This window comes from Equus przewalskii, chromosome 12 (assembly GCF_037783145.1).
Source record: "Equus przewalskii isolate Varuska chromosome 12, EquPr2, whole genome shotgun sequence".
Lineage (NCBI taxonomy): Eukaryota > Metazoa > Chordata > Mammalia > Perissodactyla > Equidae > Equus > Equus przewalskii.
In genome coordinates, this window is record NC_091842.1 from 9,990,755 (window position 1) to 10,006,373 (window position 15,619).

The 15,619-nt window shown below is 54.0% G+C and overlaps 1 protein-coding gene across 19 annotated transcripts in view; it reads left to right on the forward strand.

The window, feature by feature from the left end:
• Positions 1 to 15,619, forward strand: part of CUX1 (cut like homeobox 1) — a 368,961-nt gene that overhangs the window by 276,148 nt on the left and 77,194 nt on the right. For 12 of the 19 annotated variants that reach the window (XR_011524378.1, XM_070566375.1, XM_070566369.1 and 9 more), the window contains 2 exons: positions 4,757 to 4,945; positions 13,948 to 14,006. Coding sequence is in view for 17 of the 19 variants with exons in the window: in XM_070566375.1 (XP_070422476.1) it covers positions 4,757 to 4,945; positions 13,948 to 14,006 (248 nt within the window). In the remaining 2 variants the exon portion in view is untranslated. The remainder of the gene's footprint in view (positions 1 to 4,756; positions 4,946 to 13,947; positions 14,007 to 15,619) is intronic. The other 7 variants (XR_011524379.1, XM_070566368.1, XM_070566377.1 and 4 more) reach the window with 1 other exon arrangement.

The following is a 15,619-nucleotide window of genomic DNA, read 5'->3' on the forward strand; positions in this document are numbered from 1 at the left end:
AACGTCCCCTTGGCTGTGTCACCATCCCCTCATCCGAGTTTACTGGGAGTGGACCCAGCCCCACAGCCAAGGCAGGAGGAATCCGTCGAGGATGGAGTCGGTACGGCCTCTCCCGGCCTCTCTGGTTGCTCCTGGTCCTCCAGAGAGAGCCGTCCATCCTAACATGTCTACACGGGGCTCCTGAGCTCAGTGTTTTGCTTGAAAGGGTTCCTGGCACCATCCTGGACTGGAGCAACCAAAACATTTCAGAAGGAAATGAATGTTTTTGCAGGTAGAGTAAGTTGTGGGTCCTCGGGGTGCTTAAACACTTCATCATCGGCTAAGTGCAGTGTTTACATGGCTCCGGTTCGCTCTGCCAAGAGCCGCCCTGCCAGGCCTCCCCTCGGTGTGCATTCCCACATAGTCAGTCAGCTCCAGCGCCAGCCCCAGCGCCAGCCAGGCAGGAGCAAACAGAGGAAACTGGGCCAGCAGGAAAATGTCTGTTGGGCTTGGCTGACCAAGCTCGGCAGAGAAACAGTGGAGTCTATAGATTTAGCAAAGGCCAAAGAATCCACTGGATGTCTTAACGGAATTGCCGGTTCGGGAAGGCAGCCGCCTCTCGGCGAGCTCCTGCTCTGCATCAGGGCTGTCTTGGGGCTTCATATGGTTGTCCCGTTTCTGCCTCCTGACACTAATTCGTTAGAGGTAGGTTGTGTCACCATCATTTTACAGGTAAGGGAACAGGCTCAGTGGAGTTCAGTATTTTGCCCAAGGTCACACAGCTAGAAAATGAGCAAGCTGGAATTTTTACCTCAGTCTGCCTGTTCTTAAGTCTAGTCTTTTTCACCCACATCGAGCCACCTCTCCTTCACGGGCATTAAATAAGACCAGATGTATGCAGGTCCTTTGTCACGTATGTACAGACAAATATTAGTTCAGGCCTCTGGGCCACCACGCCAGGCCACCTTCTTGAGCCCCAACAAACCGTAATATCAGAAAATACACCTCTGTGCCTGTCTACCAGGTGAGTCTCAGGTAAATACTGGATAGCATCCAGCTGACTTTGGCCACTTGATGTTGGCAGGGATAGAGGGGCGAAAAGAAAAGGAAGTAGCACCAAGGCTCCCACTCCCTGGCCCTCCCAGCGGGGTAGCTAAAGGAGGACCCGCCTGGACTTCAGGTTGTGTCTCTCAGGCTGGGGCCCCGGGCGCACCATCGGGTCACCCTCAGCTTCCCTCGATTGCGTGGCGCTCTTGCAGCTCGTTCATATTTCATGTGGAAAGGGCCACAGGACAGGAGAGATCAGTATCTTGCGTGTTTCAGCCTCGGTGGGAAGACTCATGTCAGTTATGCAACTCGTGATATTTCACACGCGCTCGTTCAAAGGGACGAAACTGAATGGGAGGCGGCAGCAGTAACTTCTGATTTCACCTTCATTTTCCCTTTGGAAAAAGACCCCTCCAGTTTCTTACCGTGTCTTTAGGCGTACGGAAGCATTCCCACATGGCCTCTCCTGGCTCCTGAGCCGTCAGCCCCACCCCTAAGACGCTGCACCCCTGAGGAATGTGGGACGCCCTCAGAGGTCTTGGGAGCCTGGAGCCATGGGAATGTCCCTGCTGGGTCAGACTCCAGGACCTCGTTCTGGCGCCCACAGGGGCCTCTGGTCAGACTTGGGGAAGTCGGTTTCTGTTCCTTCCCTTAGAGGCTTGTCGGAGCCAGGGTCCTGCCCCTGAGCCCATCGGAATCACCAGGGCGTCCCTGGGCCTTCCCCCAGGCCTCCTGAACCAGTCTCCAGGGTACGGCTCAGGACCCATTTATTTCCGAGAGCCCCCAAGGATTTGAGTTGAGTCCTGAACGGACACGGAGGGGTCAGGGGTCCTGGCCCTCTGAATCATGTACGCCTCCTCATGTGCCATACTTCTCGCCGATGATCCCATGTGAGACAGTTCAGCGTCTGAACTGCCTGGCGCCCACTGCCTGCAGTTTCCATGGTGGCCCTCCTCTCAGCACGTTCGCCCTGTCCACCCTGTTGTACGGTTTCTTCTCTAGCTTGTGCCCATGGACCGAGAGGCCCCGCTCCATGCCCCTTGCGTAGGCCTTGCCCTCCACCTGCCGCCCCTTGATCATTTCCCGGCCCTTGTCCGTTTCTCCATTAGTTTCCTGTCGTGTCTTCGCCTCGTGTTTGAGCTGGGTGGGAGCCATGTTTGGACTTAGAGCAGGATGATCTTTTTTAGTTTATTGCCAAGCTCTTGCTGCTTTGGGGTGTATTTCCCACCTCATCTAGTTTATGCCAGACACGAGTGATTTTTGCTATGTTCTGAATGAGGACTCAGTGGCCCAGGTCCCTGAGAGGAGGCTGATGAGCCAATGTCACCCGGTCAGCCTGTGACCAGGCCAGACTGGGCCCCAGGAGTCAAGCAGATGCCCTCTGGGACTGCCCAACCCCAGCCCCATCATCTCAGCACCGAGAGCTGTTGTTTTTAGATGTGTTATTTGAACTACTGGCCCCGGGTACAGTAACTCGCACTTCCCGTTTAAAACCCCAGATCATTTTTTGGCTGGTTTTATTCTCTTTCCCTAAGAGCACTTTTAACAGTTTTTATGGCTGGCATCCCTCAGGTGGGAAGACTGATGAAATGAGTTAAATTAGATAAGTGGCTCCGTCTGTACCCACCGTGAGACCAGCCTCCAGGACAGCACCTCCATGGTGTCCCCTTCCCGCTGCCCCAGGCCTGCCACCGCAAGTCCAGGCACCTCTGGCCGCCCTTCCAAGTGCTCACCGCCAGGCGCCAGCGTTGCCCGCTCCTTTTCCACCTGACCTCTCAGCATCGGTCACTCCTTTGTCATGCCCTGCTCCCTGCCCCTTCCAACCTCTGTGCCCATCTGTGTTGTCCCCACCCCGAAATGGAGTCCCTTCCTTCCGACGAGATCCATGGCCCTTTCCTGCTGTGTCCTTCCCTCCCTCCTCAGGACCCAGCTCCACATGCTTCTCGTTCTTCCCTGGCACCGCTGGGAGGACTTGCCTTCGGTCACCGTGGCTCTTGACCTTGGTCCCAGCTGGTGTTGGGACCAAGGGTGGTACTTCCCAAACTCTGTGGTGAAGGACAGTTTTGTTTTGATTTTTTTAAATTTCTAATCTGTTGCAGACTGATAGTTTTATAAAAAACAATAAAAAACGTCACAGCAATGTTGAATTGCTATAAAAATCTCTAAACACTTACTCTTAACTTCTGTACTTGTCTCACTGTGTACTGGCAACAGTTTGTGAGTTGGCACCAGGCCATGGAGCACACTCTGAACAGAACTGGTCTGGACAGCATGTGCCCTTTAAATAAGCCAGTGGGAAGATGCTCACTGGGCCCTGGGGCCAAGAGCAGATCTGCCAGAAGTCAGGAGAAATGAAGAATTATTCTACAATACTGTACAAATCAAAGAAGCAGAAAGGAGTCACTTCTTTGTGCAACAAAACTTTACATTCTTAAATGGCAAAGGCCTTAATTTCCCAGGAGGGAGATGTGAAAAATTATTTCCCAGGGTGACTGGCTGTCCCCAGGGTTAAAACCCAGTGACAAGCACATCGTGTGTGGAATGGCACGGCTGTGCCTGCCAACTGGGGCTGTGGCTGGCACCCTCCCCGCCCCAGTACAGGCAAGATGGAGCCGGGAAGCGGGGCACTTCGGGGGGCTGGCAGCGAGGAGATGCCATTCTATGCGGGGGTGCGCGCTGCCCCCAGGCCTCTGCTGTCGCAGAGACCCCTGCAGTCCTGTCCTCCCCGTCCCCACTGGTCATGCCCAGAAGAGCATCCACCTGGCAGAAAAGTTTCTAGAATTGTTCAGGAGCCATAATTACTTTTAAAACTTGAAAAAAGTACTACCTTAGTCCTTGGGAAGTAGAATTAGAGATTTGACTTTTTTTCTAATACCTTTTCCTTGTTTTGCATATTTTCCAAAGTGAGTAAATTAGGGGGAGTGGGGAGTAACTTTTTTAAAACATCAATTATCATTAGAGTTCCTAAAGCAAAGGAACCCCAAATATGCATCTTCCACATCTTTTAACTTTTTTTTTAAATGCTGACGCTAAGAATCAACTTGTCAAATAACATCTCCGTGTCGAGATAACTTAGTCACGAATCAAAAGGACATTGAATCCCACCTTATGTTAGAAAATCCGAATGCTTCAGAACATTCCAGGCGCCCTCTTCAGAGCCTTCCTGTCTGGCGTTGCCCTGGCCTGAGCCCTCGTCCCCCAGCCATCAGCAGGGCCCTTTCTGTCACCTTCAGATCTTCGCTCAGATGTCACTATCCCAATAAGGCTTTTCCTGACCATCTTATTAAAAACCCTGACTGTGTCTCCTGAGTCTGACCCCACGGCCCCTCCCTGCCTCGGTTTTTCTGTGGCACTTACTACCATCCTACACACTTTATCCTACTAATGAAGGTGTTTAATGCGTCTCACCCACCGTGCCCCATCCCACTGGCTGGGAGCCTTGGGGAGATGGGACTCCGTCCTTCTGTTCACTGCTGCGTGGCTGGTACATGTGGGTGCTCAGTAAATGCTGGTTGAATGGACTTACCCAGGTGGCAGCCCACCGTACAGATTGGAAGGCGGTGTGGGGAGGGTGGTCAGCGTCCAGGCCAGGCAGAGGCCGGAGGTCATGTCTCCGGGGGCTCAGCGTCCGCATCCTTCCTTCTGCGTGCTTTTGCCTCCGTCACCAGCACAGATAACCCTGAGCCCAGCCCGAGGCTGGTGCAGTTTGTCATTCCTCTCTCCTCCGCAGGAGCAGGCCATAGAGGTGCTGACCCGCTCCAGCCTGGAAGTTGAGTTGGCCGCCAAAGAGCGGGAGATTGCCCAGCTGGTGGAGGACGTGCAGCGACTCCAGGCCAGCCTCTCCAAGCTGCGCGAGAACTCGGCCAGCCAGATCTCCCAGCTCGAGCAGCAGCTGAGTGCCAAGAACAGCACCCTCAAAGTAAGGGCGCCCGGGGGCCTGCGGACGGGGGAGGGCTGGACGCAGGCACACCCCCTCTGCCTTCCTCCGCACACAGCCCTGGAGGGAGCCAGGGTCGGCTGGCACTGTGCTTCTGGTTCCCCACCAAGACCCTGAGCTCTTCGGTGGGTCCCTCCCGCCCCGGCGTCGGGGACACGTGCTGGGTGTAGTGACCATGCAGGAGGCATCATCTTGGAAGTTGTCTTATTTATCCCGCCTTGGCCATTGCATAAGTGTATCTCATTTTTGTGGTCTGCAAAGGTAATGGTTAAAACTCTTTCTCTCTTAAAGCCAAAGTGACTGCTTGGGTTTTTCTCAGCCTGAGCTCCAGCCGTCAACCAAGGTTCTCCCTCCAGTGAGAGCAGTACAAGGAGGCCTGAGGGGCCCTGGCCGTGTCACGCGGGGACCTGCTGTGTGAGCTCCCTCAGAGCTCTTCCTGGAGGGCAGCAGGTCTGAAACCGACAGCACATGGCAGCCTGGAACCTCTGTGAGGGAGCTAGAGTCCCGGAGCCCAAGGCCGGGGGGTGGCTTGAACCCCTCTCCCAGCTCCTGCCCGGGCGGCACTTTCCTCCTGATTGGCCGTCCCTCGCATGGGGCACTTGTAGAAACCGCCATCCTCAGGGCTCAGCCTGGAGAGTCCATGTGCTTCTCGTGTGGGCTGCAGCGGTCGCCCAGCTCACAGGCTGTCTCCAGAGACGTACCTGTAGTCTGACTCCGCTGGCCTTGCCTGGATTTTGGGGCGAGCCGCCAGCAGGAGGACCCAGTGCTCTGCAACTCCGAGAGGAGTGCCGAGAGATGCGCTGAGGGCTTGTCTGTCCAAGCCTCGTGGGCGGTGCGCCAGGCTGCAGGGACGTCTCTGACCCTCAGGCGTGTGCCGCACACCAGCGGCCTGGAGCGAGGTGTAGCTCTCTGCACGGGGAGCCCGCACCATCTCTTACCTCTCAGGCAGAGTGATAGGCGGCCTCACCAAAAGCTGGTTCCTTTTGGAGTTTCTCATAAATTTGTACCCCAAATTTTTTATTACTTTTTTTTTTTTTTTATACAAATTATACTTTATTTAAGGTATTTCTAATTTGTTGAAGTTAGTGTGATTTGAAGATTGTCCTGGGACCCTAGATTCATGGTCTGTCAGAGCCAGAAGGGGTTCCTCAGAGGTATCTTGTTTGACAAGGAAGAGACAGGATCCGCGAGGGCGCGGGGCCCCAGCTTCTAGGGCAGACTTGCCCGGCTCTGCCCTCTCTCCTTGGCCCGAGTCATGGCCGCTCGGGCCTCCTCCTGCCCCTGCTCAGCGTCCGTTTGTGGAGTGCGTGAGTGAATGAGTGACCGATGGGTGGATGACTCTATACTCAATAAAGCCGATCAAAGTTAGTTGTAAAAATGTCAGGACAACTTTTTCTTATGTAAAGTAATCCTAGAATCCTAACTGGGCCCATTTTAATGAAAAAACAATAGAGCTTTTTCTTCTCAATGCATGACTGTGTTTCTGACCCAGAACAAAGTTTCCGGCAAGTCTGTTCTCTGGCGGCTCGCTGGCCGGGCCTCGCTGCGCTCTCCCCGCCATTTCTCCTTTGCCTCTCTGGGGTGGATGGTGGACTCCATTCACCGGGGGCCCGCGCCCCTCTAAGGAGACCATCCTGCCAGCTTGGGGGAGATGGTTGAGACCTCATCACATTTGTCACCAACCATGGCGTTTATTTCTCCAGTCTCCTAATCTCTCATCAGCCTGCCCAGTGGGTACCAGGACTCGTTTTTTATTTCTAGATTAAATCTAATTTTCTCACTTTATAGCTGTTTTTGACCCTACCAGTGGTGTTATTATCTGATAATTTGCCTTTTTATCCTTTGTTACAGTTAAAGGGTCCCACTCAAATGCGTTCAGCATCTGACTACATGAGAGGGAGGTTGCAGACCTTACATTTTTTATTATAGAGCAATTTCTTCTAAATCTGTTAAGGTTTTAATGTTTGCCTTCACAAAAAATGAAACGCAGTTGCACAAATTAATGTTCTTTGTCCACGTCTTGGGGGAATCCTTTAACACTGCGCAGTTAATGGAACAATTCGGCAATAGTTCTTCCAAAGTTACTGCGCCTTATCTTAATCTGATCTAACAATCAAAACATATCCTCTAGTAACAAGACTTCTCTGATTTTAATTATCTCAACCTCTTGTCGCCGGGAGTGAAGATCTCCTGAATATCGAACTCGCACACAAAAGACATTAGCCTTCCCCAAACGAGGGCGTCTTCTCCCTCGCCCAAAGGAGTAAGGTTAATTGAATGAGATACCTTCCCAGGGCTTTTTTTTTCCTAATGTGTATAATTTATAGTCTCAAATCTAAACTAAGCAGCGATGCAATTATTAGGAAAATATTTTATGAATGAGACCTGTCACATTGGCAACCTGATGCTTTTGTGACAGGGTCTCTGCCCCCGAGGTGCTGGCTGCTCGGAAGGAGCAGGGGGCTGCCCCTGGGCCTCCCGAGGGGCCTTCCTCTCTGCCTCCCTCTCCCACGTCCTCTCTCCCCCGGTCCCCCAGTCTTTTCCTTCTTGGACCGTATCGTCCAGCTTGGGGGGACTCTGGGACGCACTGTGTGGGACTTGAACCAGGATCTCTGTTTGAGGATGCTGCAGCTTCCGGCCCATCTCTCGGTATCTGGGCATTGTGGGTGGTTTTGCCGAGAACATTTGACAGTGGTCTTTGACAAATGCTGACGCGCTTGATGACAGGCACTGATGGGGCAGGGGTGAGGGGTTGGTCTCTCAAGGGCAGAAGGCGTAATGGGTGGTATCTTCGGTCTCAAGCTCAGTGGGGTGTTCTTACCAGTGCACTCTGGTGGCCCACTCTGTAGTGGAATGTATTTAGGGACCAATTGGTTTGCTTTCTCTAGCACCTTGAAACTCCCATCTCTACAACTAATATTTCTTCCCTTCCCTGAGACATCCGATTTGTAATTCTGTGAGGAGAAATTGACAGTGGCTTGTTCACCAGCCTTTCTCTCCCCGTGGTCCACTTTTTCAAGCCAAGTTCACCATAAACGCATCACTGTCCACATACAGTGGTGCATCCCTAACCTTTAAATAGACATCAACACAGGCTCAGAAGTGGGAGATGTTTCTGCCTGCCTAATCTGACAAGCGCTCAAGCACAATGCCACTTGTAGGATAATTCTGGATCCCTAATTAATGAAATAACCCAACTGCCGTGACAGGGCTGCTGTTTTTGATAAGTCTTACTCTGTGGTCTTCTGTTGGAACCTTGAATACAGAGACAGTGTAATTAGGCAGTCACCTCACCACGCTCACTATAGCACAGAAAATAATGCTACCAATGGCTTCAGTTTAAAATGGATATTTATAAGAGAGGCTAGCAGAAAATTGCTGGCCTCCCATAGGGAGAATTGTATTTTCTAAAGTTATGCTTTAAAGAGCAGTGCTTCCCTCTGGGTGAGTGGGCAGATACTAAGATCACCTGGGAGACTTCCCCAAACTGCCCGTGCCTCCCACCCTTGTACCTTCACCCCTCCTCCTGAGGTTCCCCAGGTCCTGTGGAACACGCTGTGTCCCTCAGGGCTGGGACAGGAAATAGACTGATCACCGCTTCTCTGGACTCATCAGCACCTTTAATTCTGAACCCTGCCTCTTTGGTGTCGGAAGTGCCCTCAGCCGGCAGTATGTTTACTCTGCGCCAACGCTGCCCTCCATCAAGTTTTAACAAGCATCTCATCGACGTCTCAGTGTGTGCAGCTCTAATGTCAACATCTTATTTGACTCACCATGCCGAGGTTAGGAGAGGCCAGGCCCCGAGTGTCCAGCCTGTGGCACGAGCGAGTTCTAATGTCAGACATCCCGATAGAGAGCTGGGGGTCCGAGCCTCCCGGAGCCTTGTCCTGGCTGGGTCTTGAAGGCACTGTGAGCACAGATTTGAGGAGGGCAAGGGCACAGGAAAGAGATGGATCTACCCGGCAGTGGTGGAGAGGCCCCCAGGGAAAGATCACACTGGAGGCAGTCTTGGACAAACCGAAGGACTCCGTGCTAGGAGCCTCGAGGTCCGTATTGGGGTTGAGGTGGGAGCTGGAGGTCATGAGTGGGTCCCTATAAAATTGCTGTAAACCGGCAGGTGTTACTGGAAATGCTCAGGAGCTAATTCTTTGTGGGAATCTACGATGGGTCCTCTTGCAAAGACACCTGTGCCCCTACTCACTTGCTGAGTCAGTCCAGAAATCTCAGCTGCAGACAGTTCCCAGCTTGCTGCACACTTGGCTGACCATGACCTGCGATGTCCAGGTAGCCTAGGAATGGAGCCAGGCCCTCCTGGTCTGGGATGGCAGCGTTCCATGAGGAGGAGTTGGCTCCCATCCACCCTGTGCCTGGGGCACACCTGAACCCCAGCTCGTGGAAGTTGGAGGTGGCCTGTGGCAGGGTGGCCGTACAGGGCTCCTCCTCTTCTGTCCAGAGCCACACGTCTTCCGCCTGCAGCAAGCCCTCTGCCAGAACCGCCATTCTCCCCACCCACCCCATCTGGCCTGGGGGATTTCCTCTTCCTCGCCTCCTCAACATTCCTGTAGTGCATGCACAGCACCCACCTGGACGTCCCTGGGCTTCTCCCCCGTGCCCAACATCAGGAGATCCTAAATTTCCGTAACTGCTGCCTCTCACCCAGGAACCATGGAGACCAGGGAGGGTGCTCGTTCAGGTGGAAAAGAGGTGCATGCTGCCTGGCCCGGACCCCAGAGATGCAGCGTCAACCTGGAGCCTGTGCCTCAGACGCCTGCCCTGACCCAGGGAGCCCAGTCACACTTACTCAGTCATGACTGGTGGCCCTCAGCCCAGGAGCCCCCATGAGGACAAGGGGTCCCACCCTGACTCCCCTGGCCTGAGCTGTCCATCTTCAGAGAGCCGGGCTCTGGTCATCCTGGAGGAGGGGGACGGAGCCATCTGCAGGCTGCAGCGTGGCCGCCTCTCTGACCCACAGTCTGCTGTGGCACGGAGGGCTTGCTGCCGTAACCGCTGGCTGTGAGACCCGGAGACGAGGCCTCTCCCGAGGTCTTTGCAGGAGTCTCCCGTGCCAGAGGTGGCCCTAGAGCACAGACTGTCCTATGTTGTAATGTGACTAAGACACATATCTTTTATAAATGCAGTGCCTAACTCGCTACATGCCAAAATACTTTGCATTTTTAATTCAATTTCTTTATTATTTGAGTCTTAGCCAGGATTTTAAGAACTTCATATAGATAATTCTTCCAGCAATTGAAGACACAGTTGATGAGCTCCTACCAAGTTCCCGGAACCGTGTAGGTGTCCTGTCTCGTTACACTGTGTGCTCTGTATCATAGAACGAGCATGTTCGAGGGGGCGTGGCAGCCTGCACCTGCTCATCCTACGTCTCCTCAGCCCCGTGCTCTGAAAACACTTGTTCTTAACTCTCCCCAGTTTCCCGGTGAGAAGCATGAGGCCCAGCAGGCCCAGGCCGTCTCCCAAGATTACACTCAGCCAGCCCGTCTCTGGCCCTTGACCTGCTCTCGCCTCTGGCTAAAGCCCGTGCGTGTTCCTTGCACAGGAGCTTTTCAGGAAGATCACTCAGTCCCCAGACCCGGCCTTCACGGCACTGGGGCAGGCTGCCTTGGCGGCCATCAGCGTTTGAGAGCCAGAGCTGCTCCGGGCGCCTATGTTTTCCCAGAGCAGCGGGGACATTAGGAGGTGACAGCGGGGTGTGGAGAACTTCGTAAGTGGAGCCCCGGCTTCAGAAGCAGAGTCTCTTCAGAAACAATTTCGTCATACGCAGTACCAGCCACCAGGGATAAGTAATAATAACTACAGTAACAATAATAACCACCCTTACAGAGTGCTGTGCCGGCACCAGGCTAAACATTCAGTATACGGTATTTCATTTAATCGTCACAAAGCGCTGTATGCGGGTGCCATTATCCCCATTTTACAGATGAGGACACCAAGGCTTAGAGAGGCAGAGCCCAGCCCCAGCCTGTCTGGGACTGTGGCGCCCAGGCGGGCAGCGAACTCCTGGCTGGGCCTCGGCACACCAGCGCCTCACTTCCTCCAGGAATGGCTGCAGGTGGGCAGCGTGGCCTCCGCTCTGACAGGGTCTCCTTTAGAACTCAGTGACTTTTTTTCTTCCTTGGGACAGATCGATAGATGCTCTGAAGAAGTGTTGTGGTAATTAGTTAAATAAGATAGCGTATGGGATGTAGGACCAAGGCCCACCCTATGAGCGTTAGCAGAATCCGAGAGGAGAGTCTGTCCAGAGAAATGACGGGCCAGAGCGCCCACTGCTCTTCCAGATCTGGAGTCTCTGTGAGTAGACTTCCCAGGTTCCCAGCAGCAAGTTTCCATTCAGAGAATCTGTTCAGAGGATGGTTGGTCCTTTTTCCATGATGGGCATTTTCAGGATCAGAGGCCAGTCTTCCGCCCCATGCTGTGTGTTTCCTGTACCTCACCTGCCAGGTGAGCATGGTTCTGAGGCGTGGTACTCCATGGAGACCTCGGAGAAGACAGGCTAAGGGTGCTTGCGGCAGCCCCTGCCAGGCCTCTGTGCAGTTGTCCACCCAGCAAGACAGAAACGTGGTCCAAGGTTGACAGAGTGGTCTCAGGTTCTTTATCATTAAGCTGCCCCCAGGGAGGTGGCCGAAGTTCCAGTGGAAGCTGTTTAGTTCTCTGTGAAAACTGTCACATCCAACCACGTTACACAGACTCCAGTCTTAGAACCTGATCGGGGCTGATCACAGGTCTGCAGAGAGGCCCTGCAGCTGTGCCCCAAGGCAGACCAGACTGGGTCTCGGCAGTGATACTGGTCCCCCATCGAAGGTCCTGCAGTGCCAGCATCTGCCCCGGGTCGTGGCCCTGTGCCCCTTAGCTCAAGCCTCAAAGATAATTGCAATTCCCATTTTACAGATGAGAAGGGTATTAACGTGCCCAGAGGCGCCCAGCATGTAAGGGACAGAGCTGAGTCCGGGGCCGTGCCATGCCGGGTTCTAAGTGCTGTGTACGCCCCCTTGCTGCCCTCCAGCTTGCTGTCTCCTGTTCTCTGAACACGACCAAGTTTTATGTGTGTTCTGTGTCCAGCGTCAGTGATTTCCTCTGTCTGCAAGGTGCTTTGCATCCCGGCAGCCCCGGATAATCTTTGGTTAGGGACCACTGGCACGTTAGCGCCTCGTGCTATTCGACTGGAGGCAGAGAATGAAATAGTCACTTCTTGACGAGCACCTTCCGAGATTCTTTTTTCGGAAAATGAGCGCATGCTACCCCCTGTTTGGTTGTGATGAGAAACCATTATAATATAGAAAGTTGGCACGAGGTCTTCAAAAGGAACTAGGGCGAGCAATTTTACACGATGGAAAATACACACACACAAAACTGCCAGCAAAGGCAAGAGGAAAAGATGGTTTAAGTAAGTCTTGTTTACAGCACACCTGAATTCTCGAGACAGAGGCGGGCTGGGGTTCAGGCTGATGGCCAGATGGGCATCTCCCCAAACTCAAGAGTGTTCTCAGTCAGCTTTCAACTGTGATCATAGTCATGGCTGGTCAAGACAACCAGAAGCCCTGTAGGTAGGAAGGTGCGTTGATCCAGGCGCTGGAATTTGTTCACCCCTGGCTTGGAAACAGGCTAAATCGTCGGGATCAAACCCCCCCTCACACCACCTGGCCGGGTCTTTGTGTCTTATGTTCCACTGCCTCATTTCTGCCTCTGGGGGTGACCAACAGCAAACTAGTCCAGAGCACCTTTGTGGAGGGAAGCACCCTCTGCTGACCACCCTACACCAAAGACCCTTCCTGGCCAGAGAGCCCTGCAGAGCTGTGGGCAGAAACAGCCACATAAGTGCCTGGGGGCTCACAGACTTGAAAGGAGCACGTCAGAGCATCATAACGCCTGAGAAGTGGCTGGTGCTCCCCTGGGCCCTGCAGGGCTGTGTGGGCCAGAGCCCCTCACCCACCCTCTCAACGAGCCAGCTGTGCCCTGCTGTGGCCTGCTGGCCAGGGCGCCCCGGGACGGTCCGTCCCCGCCCCCACAGAACTCAGATGACCATCTGCTGGGGAAACCACTCACCGCCAGCGGACGGGCCTCCACTCCTAAAATGCCGCCATCTGGGGGATCCGAAAGTGCAAATGCTTTTTTCCCCAATGCCGACCTCAGCAGCAAAGGGGCTCGTATCTCTTGTTAGCAGGGTCCCACCAAAGGTGTTGACAACCAACTGCATGCGTCAGCTAGCCTAACAGATTTTGTGAAAAGCCACATGCTGCTTTTAAAACGCTAGGAGAGTTTCTCTTCATTCTGTTTGCCATTTCATGATATTTCATACAAAATGGCCTTTTTTTCCTCGTTCTGTTTTCCACTTCTGTAAAGCTTTTTCTGTCTGCTTTAAGTTTTATGTTCCCACCTTATGTTGCCGAGCGTGTGTGTGTGCGTGGACATTCGTGCCTGTGCCCACTCACACACGCTCACAACAGACCAGAAGAGTGAAGGACAACAGGTGACACCACACGTTGTCACCTTTCATTGTACGTGTTTGCGTTCCCTTGGGGACGGCTGGATGCTTTACAGGGAATGTAGTCAGTGAAGTCTATCTTAGTCCTGTCATAACAGAATGTCATAGACCTGGTGACTTATAAACAACAGACATTTATTTCTCACAGTTCTGGAGGCTGGAAGTCCGAGATCAAGGCCGTGGCAAATTTGGTGTCTGGCAAGGGCCTGCTTTCTGGGTCACACATGACCCTCTTCTCACTGTGTCCTCGGGCGGAGTGGACAAGGGAGCTCTCTCCCTGGGCCGCTTTTGTAAGGCACTGACCCCACTCAGGAGGGCTGCACCCTGTGGGCCTAATCTCCCCCCGAGGGCCCCAGCTCCTGATGCGTCACACTGGGGGTTAGGACCAGCGGATGAATTTGGGGGACACAGACATTCAGTCTACAGCAAAGTGCACTGACCTAGTTCACACGTGGCCACTAATGAAATTCCTCTCTGTTTGCAGCAACTGGAAGAAAAACTCAAAGGACAGGCTGACTATGAGGAGGTGAAGAAAGAACTCAAGTAAGTGTGGCAGTGCCTGCTCGGCTACTCCCAGCCAGGGCTCGTTGGGGACATTTGCTGAGGAAACAGCATGCCAGTGAGGGGGCAGCCACGGGTCCTTGCGCTTGGCCACAGCGGACACTCCGCCACTCGGCCTTGTCCTGGGCTACCCAATGCTGTGGGTGTTTGCACACAGGCCTGTGCCCAAATTCTTTGGACTTTTTATAGAAGTCTGTGCATTTGAAATGTGCCACTATGCACGGAGTCAAGGGAGACATTGCCATGATAGAAATCAGAAAACCTGAGCTTACTTTTCGGCTGTAACTTCTCCAAACAGAAGCAGAGCAGGGCGTCGAAACATTTTCCAGTCGAAAGAGTGCATGTGGCCTTAACCTTCTCGGCCACCTGGATTCCGGGACCTTCTTCTCCCAGCTTCCAGTTCCCCATCCGAGAGGCGGCCGCTGAAGGCTTCTCGTGACTTCAGTGCTCATGCTTACATTCTCCAGCTGAGAAGTTCCTTCCTCAGGCCCCACCACCCAGCCTGGCCCTCCCACCTCACGCTCCTTCCCCCGCCTGCCCTTGGCGCTCCTGGAGCTCCTGGACCCTGGTCCCTACCTGTCCCCAAGTCCAGCGCTCTCTGAGCTCACAAACCTCCTCCCCTACCTGGAGCTCCCAGGCAGCCTCCCACAGTACACAGGCCCCCCTTGTCCTCCTGCCATGCCTTGCAGGGTCTCACCCTGGGCTTCCCCGCCTGCACAGCCAGGTTATGAAACACTGCAGAGGACGTCACCGCTGTGTGTGGACCGGGCCCCGCAGGCCGTGTTCTGTCCTCCACTGGTTGCCTGCTCTGTGCTTCCCTGGGGGCCGTTCTGTACCCTCGGCAGATGCCCTGGTGCTCTGCCCTAGGGAGGAGACAGATGTCCCTCAGCTTCCCCCTTTGCCTGGCAGTCACTCCTCTGGTCTTCTGCTCCCTGTCTCTCCAGGCCAATCCCTTCGCCTGTACCCTGGGTCCCTTCCTTCCCGCTCCTCCCTGCTGTTCCCTCAGCTCCTTTCTCTCTTACTGACATTTTAATTTCTCCTTTTAAAAGCCTACACCCACTCGCCATGCCATCTCTGTTCGTAATTCCATCCCCTGGGGTTTGCTGAAACAGCCCATCGGAAGGCCTCTTCCGCCTTCTCACCACATCCAGTAGCCATCGCTTGGTGCTGACCTCCTCCAGCCCCTGCTTAGGTGGCTCCCCTCAGTCCTGTGCCCACCACGGTCTCTCTCGAGCATCTCACCCCTCCCCCGGCCACAGACGGCTCCTTCCTGGACGGTCCCTGAGCCTCTTGGCGGGTCCAGCCTCCTCAAGCTCTCTACTCCCCTGGTTTCCTACATAGGGGTGGGTATTTTTGCCTGGTTGACCTGCTATACCTGCCTCCTGTGCCAGTCTCTCCTTCCTCTCCCTCTCCTGATCCCCTCAAGTGAAAAAAATGTACACCTGCTCCTAGTGTCGAATCCAAGAAACGTGAGGCCTTCTCCCAGGCCCCCTCCCATCCCAGGCCGAGGCCAGTCCCACACCTCCTCTGAGCTCGTCTCTGTTCCCCGGGAACCACGGCTTCTTGACTCGGGCCTGCAACACGTCCCTCGTCTG